The sequence below is a fragment of the Denticeps clupeoides genome, chromosome 9, assembly GCF_900700375.1.
Source record: "Denticeps clupeoides chromosome 9, fDenClu1.1, whole genome shotgun sequence".
NCBI lineage: Eukaryota > Metazoa > Chordata > Actinopteri > Clupeiformes > Denticipitidae > Denticeps > Denticeps clupeoides.
Window position 1 is genome coordinate 14,852,852 of NC_041715.1, and position 14,787 is coordinate 14,867,638.

A 14,787-nucleotide genomic window follows, 5' to 3' on the forward strand; every position below is an offset into this window, starting at 1 on the left:
ATGCACACATCCTTGTTGTTTTAGAATAGTGGAATATATTGATTATGTTTTTCTTAAACAATGAAAAATGAGACAGTTGGTCTCCCACCATGTGCACTGTCATCAGCACTAAATATGTCTGATGAAGACATATTATATGAATCATATGAATTATATGATATGGCCCACCTCTAAAGCACAGCATCTTGCAGAGTCTAGATTATTGCTGGTGATTCCAGAGAGCAAAACAAGACTATGGATCTAATCTTTAAACAGGAGGACTAATAAGCAGGTGGCTCCAAACCTGGCTCCAAAAATGTCATTAAACTCAATTAAAGTTCTGATCTCTCACACAACACAAATACCCTGAGGAAGATCATCTGGCCTTGCATATATTTTATGGTAAATAAGATAGTATATAGTTGCCATGGTTACCTGTCATGGTTGTCTTCGCTGGTGTCCCTGGCAACTCGATGTCGCCCAGTACTGTCGAGCAGGTAGGACCTGTTGGAACAGCTGCCGTCTGCATTGCACATGAGGGTCTGCAGGAAGGGGAAGAACCCCGCACTCGGAAGGTTCCGCGGGGCCACATAGCCTGTTCAGAACGTCAAGTGAACATCAGACAATAGGTTGAGCCTTTCTAACATCCGGCTAAAACAAAAAATGAGAAAGCTGGGGTTTGAAGTTTCTTCTGAATCTTTTTTGCTTTTCAAATCCACCAGTGTTTTTAAACTAAAATTCTCATAGAAGAACATATTGACTACATTATCATAAAGTGCCTTGAAAACTGGACAAATACACACCTATTTTTTGTCAACAATATAACATTATTAATATGTCTGTGATCTCAATGCCAATTAGCGATTAATTAGTAACTAAATGAATAGATTAATAGAAGCACATTTCCCAGCAAAAACTGAATTATACATAAACATTGTGTGGAAAAATCTCTGATAATAAGACATACCAGGATTTTTTGCTTATCATAAGATCAGATTTGTGTAAATACAATCCTGGGAACAACCATACAGTCCTCTCACAGTGCAATATTTGCCAGGTAAATATTTCCCCACACTTGAATAATGATCAGGGAAGTTCAAGAATACATAGTCCTTTATCAAGAGTAATTACTCAGGTCACAATGGCCAAACAATGCAGTGCTAACAGTGTTTCATTTCCACCATGGCTGAACTGCACTAGATATTTTTATCAACATTTACATTTACAGCACTTATCAGACACCCTTATCCAGAGCGACTTAAAGTCAGTAGTTACAGGGACAGTCCCCCCCTGGAGCAACTTAGGGTTAAGTGTCTTGTTCAGGGACACAATGGTAGTAAGTGGGATTTGAACCTGGGTCTTCTGGTTCATAGGCAAGTGTTTTACCCACTAGGCTACTACCACCCTACACATTTAAACACCACCACCCACCATCTATACATTTAAAATCAAATGAATGCCATTTCCGGAACTTTCTTGATCACTTAACTGAAACACGTTTACTATTCCTATTGGCCTTCCACTCGGTAAACTTGTGTGAATAAAAACAGTCAGCTGTTTTATGTACAACCAAGGAATTTACATTTAAATGGGTCTGTCTTTATGAAAAAAATACAATAACAGACTTGCATGTAAGAATGAAAATCTGTACTGAGGAACCGGTCCACCTGCATTGCAAGAATAACAGCAGATTAGGCCTTTTCAGATTCACAGGGTATGCCAATAAAAACACATGAATGGACAGGTGACAGGTATGAAAGTCATTGTTACACCCACAGATGCTCTTCTTGTGACTGCACTGATCTTCAAAGGACACTTTGTCCAAATTCTTTGACCTCTTACATCACCAGAAGTAACCCCTGAATTGGGCACGTTTATGTGATTCTGACACATTACCCATCTTCTAACAAACAACTAGCAAAAGATGCACTCATTTATAGAAATAGGCAAGAATGCACCATCAGAATAGATTCATACCTCTATTATTTTAAGGATTAGCCAATGGAGAGCCAGTTTTGCAATGTACACCTTCACTACCATTCAAACGTTTTGGGTCATTTAGAAATGTCCCTGTTTTTGATAGATAACAATAGAAAACATCAAATGGGTCAAATCTCCAGTCCAGACATTGTTCATGTTGTAAATGACTCTGGTAGCTGGAAATGGCTGTTAATTATGCAATATCTTCTTATATGTAGAGAGCAACTTTTTGAAATTACTCTAAGCCTTGCAACAAAGATCTTAAACACATGTAAAACTTAAAGAAACTATTAGCAAACGAGTACTGAAAATGAAATAAGGCAAAATATACGATTTCTATATATATATTTTTAAATCCCCTATTATGAAAATTTTCCTTTGTGAGATATCATTAATATGCGTTGCCCTAGCCTATCTATGGTCCTGCTAGAAATGGCGATAGGTGTAAAGCGTGCTTTGGCCGTTCTGCTTCACCGTTCAGATAGCGGCAGCTCAGACGGCCGGATCTGGAATTTGTCCCCTTCTATCGTCATAAGGGGGAAAGTTACATCGCGTTTCTCATGCACCTCAGGCCACCACTGCCCCACAAAATCACAACTACAAAGTCCGACAAGCGTTGCCGAAAGCCGGGAGTGTTACCTAGCCCTCACCCTAATTTAGTTTTTCTGGAAAAACGGCAACACAACTTCCTGCCTGCGGCAAACATCGTGCTTGTTGAATGGTGTTGATGACGTAATTTCTGCAAATGCCCCCTCGATTTCTACAGGCCGCCCTCCTCCCCGTCCCGCCTCTCTCCTCCATATTTACATGTAAAGCTACAGGCAGCGAATGGCACGTCCTGGGGAAATCTCATTGTGGGACTGGTTCAAATTGGCTGTAATTCTGCATCAAAGGAAAGAGACTTCATATACAGGATTAGGGGACCAATTTGACCGACATAAGAGCAAAAAAAACAGGGGACCCTTAATTAATAGCAACTCCTCAACTGCAGGCATTACATATACTACATTTCCATTGTCTCTAATATACTGGCCACCATAGCTGCCTCCGTGCTTCTCTGATTTGGACCCAGGTGAGGTCCGGCTACCCTGAAGTACCCTGTGCGCCAGACGTACGTTCAATAAGATCCTGACAACAGAGCGGCCTTCTCCCACCACCGGACCAGCGGCGCGGCTACTCACAGGTGTCTTTTACCACGGGCGGGAACGCAGAGCGGGTGACCGCTAGGATGATGAAGATGACCAGCGGCCAGATGAGCAGAGCCAAGGACCAGCCCTGCAAGCGCACACAAGAAGAATTCTCCTCTGTGATGGAACCCTACTTTCCAGGGATGGTGTTCAACTTCTGGATTAAAGCCTGAAACTTTTTTTTTTTTTTATCAAGACTTTTAACTACTATTGTGGATATTTCAGCTGCAACATTGGAAAAAAAATCTGTTCAATGTACTTTCAGGTATATAAACACAATCGAGACATTTTATTCTAAAAAAGAACACATGATTATTAATATTGTTGTTATTGTGACGCGTGATATTGCTGCATTTTACCAGTGTATTTTTATAACCCACTTACCGGCTGCCTGATGACACTGAGAGCATTTTTCCACAGCAGAAGTCGCAACTGGTGGAAAGGCGAGGCCATCAGTGAGAGGAGCTGCGTGGAAAGAAGTCGCTTACGTGGGATATTAAATCACGCCACAAAAGGAGCCGATCTGGAGCGGAATTTCGGGTTACCTCCTGCGTCCCGTTCTCAGAGAGGCTGGTGGAACTCGGCCCGTGGGAGTCTGTGGAACATCCTCGCCGGAGAACTCTGCCGAGGTCCACGGTCCACGTGACAACTCGCCGGACGGGAGGAGAGGTCGTGGAGAGAGACGCACGGATTTACGCCGACGCGGCGAGTGATGACACCCGATCTGTCACTTTCCTTCGTACCTGCGGGGAAGGAAGGCGGGTCCGCGGCCGGCCCGACCGGTTCTTGCGCGGTCACGGCGGTGACGCTCCACGCACGTCGGACGCGCGTCGCCACGAACGTCGAACTTCCACAGCAGCGACCTTCTCACGATTGGCCAGATCTCACCAAACAAGAGAAGAGTTTGAGCGCTGGAACCCTGTTTTGACTGATAAACTCTGACATTAACATTAATATTAATATTATTACTATTAATCTGCTGTGTAAATTGTTTAACATTTTAGTAGCAAGTGTACATTTCCTATATATATATATATACACACACACACACACAGCATTTATTTTCATATTTTCATGACCATGTACATTGGTAGATTCTCACTGAAGGCATCAAAACTATGATTGAACACATGTGGAGTTATGTACTTAACAAAAATTGGAGACCTGGTCTCCACAGTCACTGGACCTGAACCCAATCCAGATGGTTTGGGGTGAGCTGGACCAAGAGTGAAGGCAAAGGGGCCAACAAGTGCTAAACACCTCTGGGAACTCCTTCAAGACTGTTGGAAAAACATTTCAGGTGACGACCTCTTGAAGCTCAAGTTTAAATTTCCTTCCAGAAGTATTGTAAGGATATTTCTGACCTGTTTCAAGGAAATCCCTTTCATTCATACTCATTTATATATAATTACTTGTAAGTTAACTAGACTTTTATTCATACACATTTATGACATTTATCAGACGCCCTTATTCAGAGCAACTTACAATCAGTAGTTACAGGGACAGTCCCCCTGGAGACACTCAGGGTTAAGAGTCTTGCTCAGGAACACTGAGGTAATGAGTGGAGTTTGATCCTGTGATCCATCAGGCAAATTGAACCACAGTCTCCTCCAGAGATACTCGCTGCTATGCTAACTTTCTCTTTCTACATTTCTATGTGTACATATAATATATGAGCATTCCTGTTTTGTACATGTGTTTGTTTCAGTTGTATGTGTTGTATATTACAATGACACACTTTGCACAGACATCAGTTGAGAAAATAAATACATTTATTAATGTACTGTAGATCATGCGGTACAATATCTCTATTTCGAAGATAACAAAAAACCCAATGTGTGCCTGGAAAGTTTTGGTTTCACCTTAGTAGGAAGTAAACCGATATGCAACACATTGAACAAGTCCAAAGAAGCCTCTCGATGTAACTTGATGCAGCCTTTACAAACAACAGCTTGGAGATGAATGCTCCGAAGAGAAAGCGATGGGCTGACCAATGCATTGTGAAAAAGATGAATAACTTACTCCAAATAAAAACTTCACTGAGTCAGAACATTCTGCAATGTCAGCACTGAAACTATCTTTCTCATAGAAATGGGGTTGAATTTTGCTGAGTAGGGTAGGGTAAGACTGGACCACACCCGCCTAGCTTACAAGCCTCTAACACTTTGGGGCATTTTGAATACACAAAGCGTATGCTACCTTTTTCAGCCCACCACCACCCTCAATGGTGTCACAAAGGTGACAGAGAACAAAATGGCAAAAAATAGATGCAATATATAGATGCAATATATATATGTACTTAAAATTGTATGGTTTTGACATAAGTAAATTACCTCGTTCCTAGAAAGAAACTATTACTAATAAAAAAATCTGTCCATTTGTATTTTCACCATACTTGAATCCCAAATTGTTCCAACCCATACAAGGTGCTCCACCAAAATGGTTACATGTCACTGCAACATTATCTCACACATTCCTGCATTTACGTACGATTCCTCAAGGCCTTTAGTGCATTCACACTGTGATGGCCACAAATATGTTTGCATGTCTATGAGTGTATGAGTTTTGAGTTTATTCCATCCTTTAGGTTGTTCTCTCTTTAAAATCATCACGTTTGTATTTCTAACCTAAATGACTTTTTTTTCCTTCACAACATTTTTTGTCAAGTAAAATGATCTTGCTGTGTGAACAGATCATTTCAATAGTATTAAGTCATCACCACCTAAAAACTTCATTGCCACCTTCATCAGTTTTGCATTGTGGCGGCCTTTTGAAATCTGTGAAACTGAAGACTTACCTTAAAATGCAATGATTTAGGTTAAATATTTTAAAGATCATTACAGGCATCTATATGTAGGCATTGGCAATCCACAGGCACGCATTGGTCTGGAGGTATTATGAAGCTCTTAATGACACCACACAGTTCAATGATCTTCAGACCTGAGATGTCGCATTTAAATAAAACAGATTACACAGCAGGGAATTCTGAACTGGAGCATATGGGGTACTCCAGGTATAGTAGCCTGCACTACACGTCTTGTCTTTCCAATTTCGCTCATCACATTACAGAACAATATAGTGAAACCATTTTAGCAAATAAAGATTCCAAATGGAATTTAAGAATCATCATTAGGCATGCAGATTATTTCTCCCTGTTTTAAATAGAAGTGAGTGCGGAGCGATTTGAATGGATCTGGATGATATTTTAAGAACTGATAGGGCTAGTACAAAGTTGGGCACAGGAGCGGTCTTGCGAGCAGAGTGGAAATTCTCACCCGTCCACTCCGCTCACATTCTAAGTTGTCAGTCCACCTGCTTGTGTTGGCTGCTCTCCATGGTGCTGGGAAGCTGCGTTACTATTGCCCACTATGCGTTCTGCATGTAGTATATGGAGCGCCAACTATGCTTATTCCCATTGCAAAATATATTGTGTCACAATATGAATTTTATAATGACAAAATCAACCTATACCTTATTGAAATTTGTTCACAGAAAGACCCCCATTACATTTTGTCTACAAAAGCAAGATGTCATCATTTCATTTTCATTCAAAAAGGACATTAAGTTTTGTATATCTGAATGATAAGAAAAAAAAATCATGTAGCTTTGTCAATGACAGAATGTAATTTTGTACACAAAGTGTCTTATGTCAAAGACAGAAACTCATTCAGTGCATTAAATGTGTGTGCATGCGTGTTGTGTTTGTGTATGCAGGTGGGTCAACAAGGTGGATGGCTTGTGGCAAGAAACTGTTTCCTGACCCCAATGCCACGTGAACGTATTCCAGGAGGCTGGAGGGAGTAGAGGGTGTGAGGTGGATGAGTGGGGACCTTTGTTATAATGTAACTTTTCCCAGGAACAGAACCCACAGGGGTTCTAAGTGGATGGCAAGTTTGTTGCTGACCTGGCTACCATCACCTAGGTGAATCTTTACATGTTTATTTAGAAGATGCTTTTATACAAAAGCTACTTACATATCTATGTCTAAAAAAAATGCCATGTTACTTTAAATAGGGCTATTCCTTCATGGCAGTACTAAGTGTTGCTACAGAATGTAATAATCATGAATCTTTTGTCCCCTTCAGTAGGGGCAGTGTTATGTTTGCATTGCACAACCAATTGACAAAACCAGCTATAAGGCAGTGTATAACAAAGCAACCAATTTATCATGGTAAAACTACTATTCACATGCTGTCAAGAAACTTACTGGGTCTGCAGAAACAAATGTCCTACTGAAACCAGACCCAAAAAAGATATTACATTTTATCCCAGTTACAGTGAACCCATCTTACAGTCCATCAAATGTACTGTATTTTATAGGATGGCTCAAGGTATAAGTCTATGAGAATGCTTTATAAAAATGTCTTCTGGTTGTACTAAGTTTTGTACTCAAAACATTGAAGTTTTTAACTAATCCAAAAACACGCCCTTTTCCCCCTTCTGAGCTATGAAAACATAGGTGTGACATCTAATCTATGTTCAATGGTTCTCTCATTTCATCTGAACTGAAAGTACTATTATGAAACAATATTTTTTTCTTTACATTTCTAACATTTGTAACTCTGATGCTATGGGTTTGTCCATAAGGATCACAGAGTAACACATCGTTTTCTAAGAATTAGAAAACATTAATTCAGATGTCCAATTAAGTCATATGTATTTTTTAAAAAAGTATTTATTTTATGAAATCTCAGAAACACTGATACATTTACAAACACACATTTAACACTGCATTTGGCACACCTTGTCCAATAATAATAAAAAAATATATCAGTATACTATTTTCCAGTGTGTAGGCTGTTCACACTCTGCTTCACTGTCGCCACAAAATCGATTGTAGGTGGTCTTAGGGTCAAAGCCCAGAATCTCCCTTTCCTCGTGAATTCGAAATGAAAATGTTGAGACAGAGGTCCCAAAGAAATACCTGGAAAAAAGAGAGAGAGAGAAAAAACCTGCCATCAGAAAAATACAAGGAAGGTGTGCAATGTTATCTCAGTATAAATTGGAACTATGTAACTGTGGTCACGTTGGTTGGCAAGTTGCTCATGGTACACACAGGCACAGCAAATATGCTGTACCGTTTGTGGAGGTGGATTTTTAAATGGCTGAAAGGTCATGTGTGTAAAAGGTCCTGTTTTTCCAGTTTCACATGTCTGAATGGAAGAAGTTTCAGTCACACGATGGTCCCTCCCATTCCAAAAATCTACTCCTAACATCCCTCAACTATGGGTTTTACACAACTTGTTTCTTTAATGAAAGTGCTGCAAAATTACGGAACTCCAGTTATGCAACTGCAAACACTGTGGTATAAATTAACTATGAGACTACCTGTTTCTACTTCCAGGGTGTTATTGTGAATTATTAGCTATGACTTGAAGTTTTAACAAACTAGTGATTTTCTTGTCTCGTCGAATCTTCATTTTATTCTCGACACTCCTAATACCCCTTGTGTAGAGGACACACTGGTCATTTTGGCACATTAGCCACTATCAAGACAAACATCCAGATAGATTATTTTAATTGAAAATTCTGACTGGGGAATTAGTGAATATGACAATAGCTTACACTCCTCACACCTCCAAGCACCTTGAAAATATCCCCCTAATTTCATGATTGCCAAGTTCATATTTGATATGCTAGTTCATGTCTATATAGATTGATAGATACTATTTAGCCAAGAGGCATATTTATGTTGTCCAATATCCTCCAGTCATATGCGTGAATCTTATATGGAAATGTTATGGTACCTTGCATGTGCACAGATCCACTGATCAATAATAGCCACACCACCATCTTTGAGGAGCTCCAGGTCTTCCCATGTGGGCTCAAATCTAACCATCTCTGGTAGCATAAGTTTCAGCTGGCCCAGCTCTTACAAAACAAAGAAAGATTTACAAGCATTTTTGAGCATCATTGCAATCACTCATAGGTGGTACACCAAAATGAATCATTATTACAGGTATCAGTATACACCAATGTAGTGACAAAAGCAATTTATCAAGCAATTTGGTTTTTAAAAATAAATGTTTAAAAAGAAAGACTGCATATAGAGTAATTGTTGATTAACCCAAATTGCTTATTGCAGAATTTCCAGCCACTACATATAATACTGTGATTACAAACATTCGAATTTGCAATTGACAGTTATTAGCTACAGGGATGACTATAAGTCCAGAATTATATTGGTCAAGATATTTTTTTTACATGAAATAGAAGAGTAACAAATAAACAAGAAATAATGTAATAATAATAGTGAATGGAGGGCTCAATCAGAGGACACAGAAGAAAAAGAACTGAATAAGTTTATAAAAGATTGGCACTTAAAAAGGTCACTTTTACAGTAATTTGGCCCTCTGAGAGCGGCTGTAGCAGCAATATTCCTCAAGTAACCAATAGTAGTAAATCCTAATAAAAACTCTGCATCAAACAAATTGCTATAAAAGAGAACAGGGAGCATTAGTAGAGAAATTTCCAAATGGATACGCCAACCTATCTATTTGGGCACAACGGAGGTGTTTTGGACACCATACGTGCCATTTGAAATTTCTCACGAACCTAACTATGAAAGTATTTTTTACTTACTTGTGATAGTTATACTTTTATGTATAATATATGCATATGAATGAAAATATATATATATATGTTCCCTATACAAGAAAACAACATGCAAAATAAATATTGATTGATTAGAAAAATAATAACAATAATACTAAAATAAAATATATGTGTTTTTTTATTGAGGCACAGTGGCATCTGACACTTTCTGCATTGCATGGGCATTTTCAAGGATGCCAGCACTACTTCTGCTGTGCACAGGAGATGCTCTTCATCAGACGAAGATTCAAAAAGGACAAATTGCTGTCTTCCACCTGAGTATCCAGCACCTCCTCAATCGTAAAAACTCTTTTGGGTACACTTTTTGTCCCACACAATCATTATTCGGTCTTCTTTCAAAATCTCCAGAAACAGCGATGTCTTTCACATGTTCTAGAGTGTTGTGCATTTTACCTGTAATTCTGTACAATATACACAGGAATGTATTGCAATTGTATTGATCGATTTGAATAGTTAATGGCTTGTTTGAATTAACTAAGCCTGTAGAACTGAGTGAGCATTCATGGTACGTGCACGCATGAATGCCGATTATGGTAAGGTTTTTGCCCTTTTTGGGGGCCTCTTGGTGGCCGAAAAGGGTGCGGGTTTTAGATTGCATTTCGGGCCGCCGATTTATTTCGAATTTATTAATTGACAGCAATGGTCCTTCAGAGTTTTTGTTTAGTTTATGTGTGCCTTTAGTCTAGATTCTTTTAAGACAATATGTAATAAACATATTTAGTTTAGTTAATATTGTGCCTGCTGTGCTGCCCCTAAGGTCGGAGGCCTTCGCTTTGATGAGGTTTTAATTATAGTGCAATACCTTCATCATCTGCATCTGTGGCAACAAAGACCTGCTCCAGTTTGTGCTTCTTCATGAGGCTCTGAATTTTCTTCACAGCTCCTTTAAGGCTGGGCACATCGTCCCGGTGGCCCCAGATGAAGTCTTTTCTACGAAGATGGACTCCCAGATAGGGGCCACCCGTGGCACTGCCCAGCTTAACCTGTAAAATGCTCGCTTTAGTCCAAGCGGAAATCATGTGTAATCATGTGTAAATCATCAAGTAATGTCTTTGTTCATTATTATGCTACCTAGACAGATTGTAATTCTATAGTAGCAGGTAGACAGAGAGATGATAAATAGACAGTTGTATGAATATTACTATTAATCTTATGAATTCTTTAGTATTAGTGTATTGAAGTAAAGTGAAAGTGTCATTGTCTTTGTCATTGTGATACACTGCAGCACAGCACACGGTTCACACAACGAAATGTGTCCTCTGCTTTTCTCACCCTTGGCGGATCGGGATTCGAACCGGTAACCTTCTGATTACGGGGCCACATCCTTAACCGCTAGGCTAACCACTGCCCCTTTATTGACAGATTTATTTACCCTCATCCGCGTCCAGTCCTCACTGTACACAGTCTTGTCCTTCTCATCTGTGGAATTGAGGTACTTAGCCCGGAATTCATCCCCAATAATCCGCAAGTGTTTGGCAAAGACCATACTGCGCCGGGTCTGAAGGAGAAGTTAAACACTAATTAAGTCTTATTTAATTAAGTGGATTCACTGTAGCTGGAGGCTATAACCCTACCTATGCAATAATACTATATTAGGCACTATATTAGGCATGACCATGCAATTGTATGGTCATGTCACATTTAATTCTTAAAATTAAACAGAATTAATCAGAAAGCCCACTGACATACATCCCAATAGTCTTTTCCTGCATAGTGATCATGGAGGAGAGTCTCTGCTCTGTCCAGCATCACCGATCTGTAGTTAAAACAGAGAAAGATCTGCTTGTTGTTGAGGCTGCAAGAGATGCAAGAGATGAAATGTATACATTTTTATAATAGGACGACAAATATATACATATATATGCAAATATATATAGCAGCAAAAATACATTTTACACCAGGATTGCTAATGGGTAAAAGTGAATAGTTGTTAAGCTAATTTAATGCATAAGGTAAACAGCAGCACACACAGTGTGCCACAATATTCTGAGATACAAGACAATATTCAAGACAAACCAGACGTGTCCATGTTACTGATTGTTCTTGAGGTGACTTCAGAACATACGTTGCTGTGGTGTTCTCCTGCAGAAATTCTGCCATGATGGAGGCATGGCCCTGCGCAGACAAGCAGCTAACATTTAGACCTCGAGTCTCGTCATACCCCCAGAACCAGCCTCTGAGGGAGAAAAGACAGCAAGTGATGCCAAGAAACTGTCAAAGCCTGAAGTGAAAATAATCGTATGTGACAGACTGAAAGAAGACTATCTACAAGCTGAAAAACTATCCAGCAGATAGGATTTCGAAAAGACTGTTCACTTTCAGCCGATTCATTAAGGTTAGCACGCCCTCGAGTGTCCAACTAAATATGTTGCAAAAAACGTGTTCAGTCAATATTGACTGTTTGAAGGCAAATATCATGTCATTATTTATGTCATTATATACTAATCATATGGAGGGATATGGCAGCCAGAAATCGATAAATACATCAATAACTAATAAACAAAATTTGTCATGAATGATTTAACACTAAAACATCATAAATGAATTCAGTATGACAATAAAAAGGAAACTGGAAATATTAATTATTAAAATGTGTCATTTTAGTTCACTTTGGCACACCTCAGACCTCATTGCCTCGCACTCTTCCACCAATTTACTGATTTACAGTGGGCGCCTGTCATGGCTGCCCACTGCTCACTCAGGGTGATGGGTTAAATGCAGAGGACAAATTTCACTGTGGTCTCTACCGCTGTATTTTGTCTGAAAGCACTGTAAGTGCCTGGCGTTCAGCCTTTTTTCATTTTCGCACTTGGGTCTGAAGATTCTTGCCTCGCCGTGATGCATAGTGCTACCATTCAAAGGTGATTCAACATTAGCGTCCATGAATGGTAGCAGCACGTTGGACAGGGCTAGGTCAGAGTTAGTCCCGTCCACTCACTTTTATGGGTCAAATTTTGGTACTCACAGCCCTCCATATGATGAAATGGAAGCAGTGTGCTGAGGTGCGTCTTTAAGTACATCCACAGGTGGGCCTCCAATCAACTCAAATGGTGTCAGTTAACCTATCAGGCGCTTCCAAAGCCATGACATCATCATCGGGGCTTTCCCAAATAGTTTAAAGGCATAGTAACCTTAGTATATGTAAACTTTTGTTATATGTCTTTTTATACAGTGTATGTAAACTTTTGGTTTCAACTGTATTTTAGAAGATTTTGTAGTCGCAATTCAAATTAATTCTCCATGTGTCAGTTAAAACACATTCGCAACACATAACTGTGCTCACTCCCAAAGTTTCTGAGATGAGGTTCCTTCAGTACCTGTAGTAGTTCTGCTTGTCTTTGGTGTACATGAGACGTTCAATACAGGGACGCTCGTCCACTTTCTCCTCCCACTTGCCATCTGTCCATCCCTCTGCATAATTCTGTAGCACGAATATCCGGTCAATGAAGGGCCCGCCTGACTCTGGGGTGAGAAGCATAAAAGTTGCCAACTGTATGTGGGGTACACATCGCAGCACTGATTCTGAATTCATTTAGTAGACGTGTGTCTGGACACTTGCATTAGTTTAGATTATTCAAATAATTAAAACAATTTGAATAATTAAACATTTGAAGTACTGCCTAACTGCTTTCGGCCATCGAGGTCCTCACAGTAATTAAAATATCATTCTGGAATTGCTATTATTGCAATTGTATAACTATTGTTATAGTTATTATTATTAGTGGATAATATCAAACATTCATTGGCATGATGATGCTGACCTGCAATAAACTCGTCATACTCTACGACCGGGACGTTGGCCTGCAGACTGGTCACGCTGAAGAACTCCCCCCAGGGGATGCGCACTTGGTGTATGTCGGGACTCTGCCAGTGGTAGAGGCGACCCCACGGGGGCAACACTAACACCCAGTCTCCTCGCTTCCTCAGCGTCTTTAATAAAGACGCCATGCGTATGTAGACATCCCGACGGAGGTTGAATCCCTCGGGGGGATTCACGTCGTACAGCAGGTACCTAAGAGAAAAATTGACAGGCTGTAAACGACCTTTCAGCACCGTTCAGGACTGTGAGAACGTTACAAATGAAACACAGATGGAGTCAGAGTAGAAGAATACTGCAGATTTCTTTCTTCCGCATACATCACGAGTCAGAGAATGATGGAAGCGTACAATAAACACAACACCAACGAGTACTTAAGCAGTGGTGGCCTAGCAGTTAAGGAAGCGGCCCCCGTAACCAGAAAGTTCGATTACCAAGGGTGATGGTTAAAAGCAGAGGACACGTTTCGTGCTGTGCTGCAGTGTATCACAATGAAAACCACTTCATTTTCACTTCAACGGCAATAAAATATGCATGTTTGGAGAGATTCAGATAAAAGACATAACTGTGGAGAGATGCCTGTCTGTTTTTCACAATGACAATCACTAAACTTTCACTTTGATTAATTGTATAGAATCATTAATATGTGGATTCTGGTAAATGAAAAGCACCATTAAGATCTAACATTAATAATTCGCAATATCTGCACAGGAATATCAATCCAGTAACATCTTGTAACTCGGTCTTCAGATCAGAGTTAAGATGGACATCACGAATGGTGGGGGTCTTCGTAAACACCGCGGACACCCACCGCACATCCTTCGCCGTGGCGGCGGGCGGCGACGCGGCAGAATTCCCCGCACGGAACGCGGCTCCGTCGTCGTCGTCGTCCCGGGCCGCGGCAGTCGCGTCAATCCGCAGAGAAAAGGCGACAAAGGCGAGAGCGGAGAACCTGACCAGCGTTCCGAGGTCCGCCATTTCTCTCCCGGCCAGACACGCACTTCCGGGAAACGTAACACGTGCTTGGAAACAAGCGTCGGCGGTCGCATAGCAACGCTGCACAAAATACTAATATATTAAGTTCGCGTGCGGACATAAATATAACGTTATGTCTATATAATACGTGTAAATAGTTGACGGATAGTTAAACTGACACTGGACTGTCAGTTTAATGTTAAAACAGTGTGTAAAACTGACATTATACAGTGT

The 14,787-nt window shown here is 40.2% G+C and overlaps 2 protein-coding genes across 3 annotated transcripts in view; both read right to left on the bottom strand.

Moving 5' to 3' along the window:
• The window catches only part of abca12 (ATP-binding cassette, sub-family A (ABC1), member 12), a 43,059-nt gene extending 39,221 nt beyond the window's left edge, over positions 1-3,838 (bottom strand). For both annotated transcript variants that reach the window (XM_028990740.1, XM_028990739.1), the window contains exons 1-4: positions 3,692-3,838; positions 3,531-3,611; positions 3,141-3,234; positions 415-574 (exon numbers count right to left, since the gene is read on the bottom strand). In XM_028990740.1, the coding sequence (XP_028846573.1) occupies positions 415-574; positions 3,141-3,234; positions 3,531-3,599 (323 nt within the window). In that variant the 5' untranslated portion in view covers positions 3,600-3,611; positions 3,692-3,838. The remainder of the gene's footprint in view (positions 1-414; positions 575-3,140; positions 3,235-3,530; positions 3,612-3,691) is intronic.
• Positions 3,839-7,803: 3,965 nt separating this feature from the next.
• On the bottom strand, positions 7,804-14,563 carry pofut2 (protein O-fucosyltransferase 2). Its single transcript, XM_028991520.1, has 9 exons — positions 14,390-14,563; positions 13,523-13,773; positions 13,079-13,223; positions 11,827-11,937; positions 11,451-11,517; positions 11,134-11,259; positions 10,564-10,744; positions 8,894-9,017; positions 7,804-8,070 (listed from the first exon to the last, which is right to left on the bottom strand). The coding sequence occupies exons 1-9, from the start codon at positions 14,554-14,556 to the stop codon at positions 7,917-7,919; spliced, it is 1,326 nt and encodes a 441-aa protein (XP_028847353.1). The 5' UTR covers positions 14,557-14,563; the 3' UTR covers positions 7,804-7,916.
• Between the last annotated feature and the right edge of the window lie 224 nt (positions 14,564-14,787).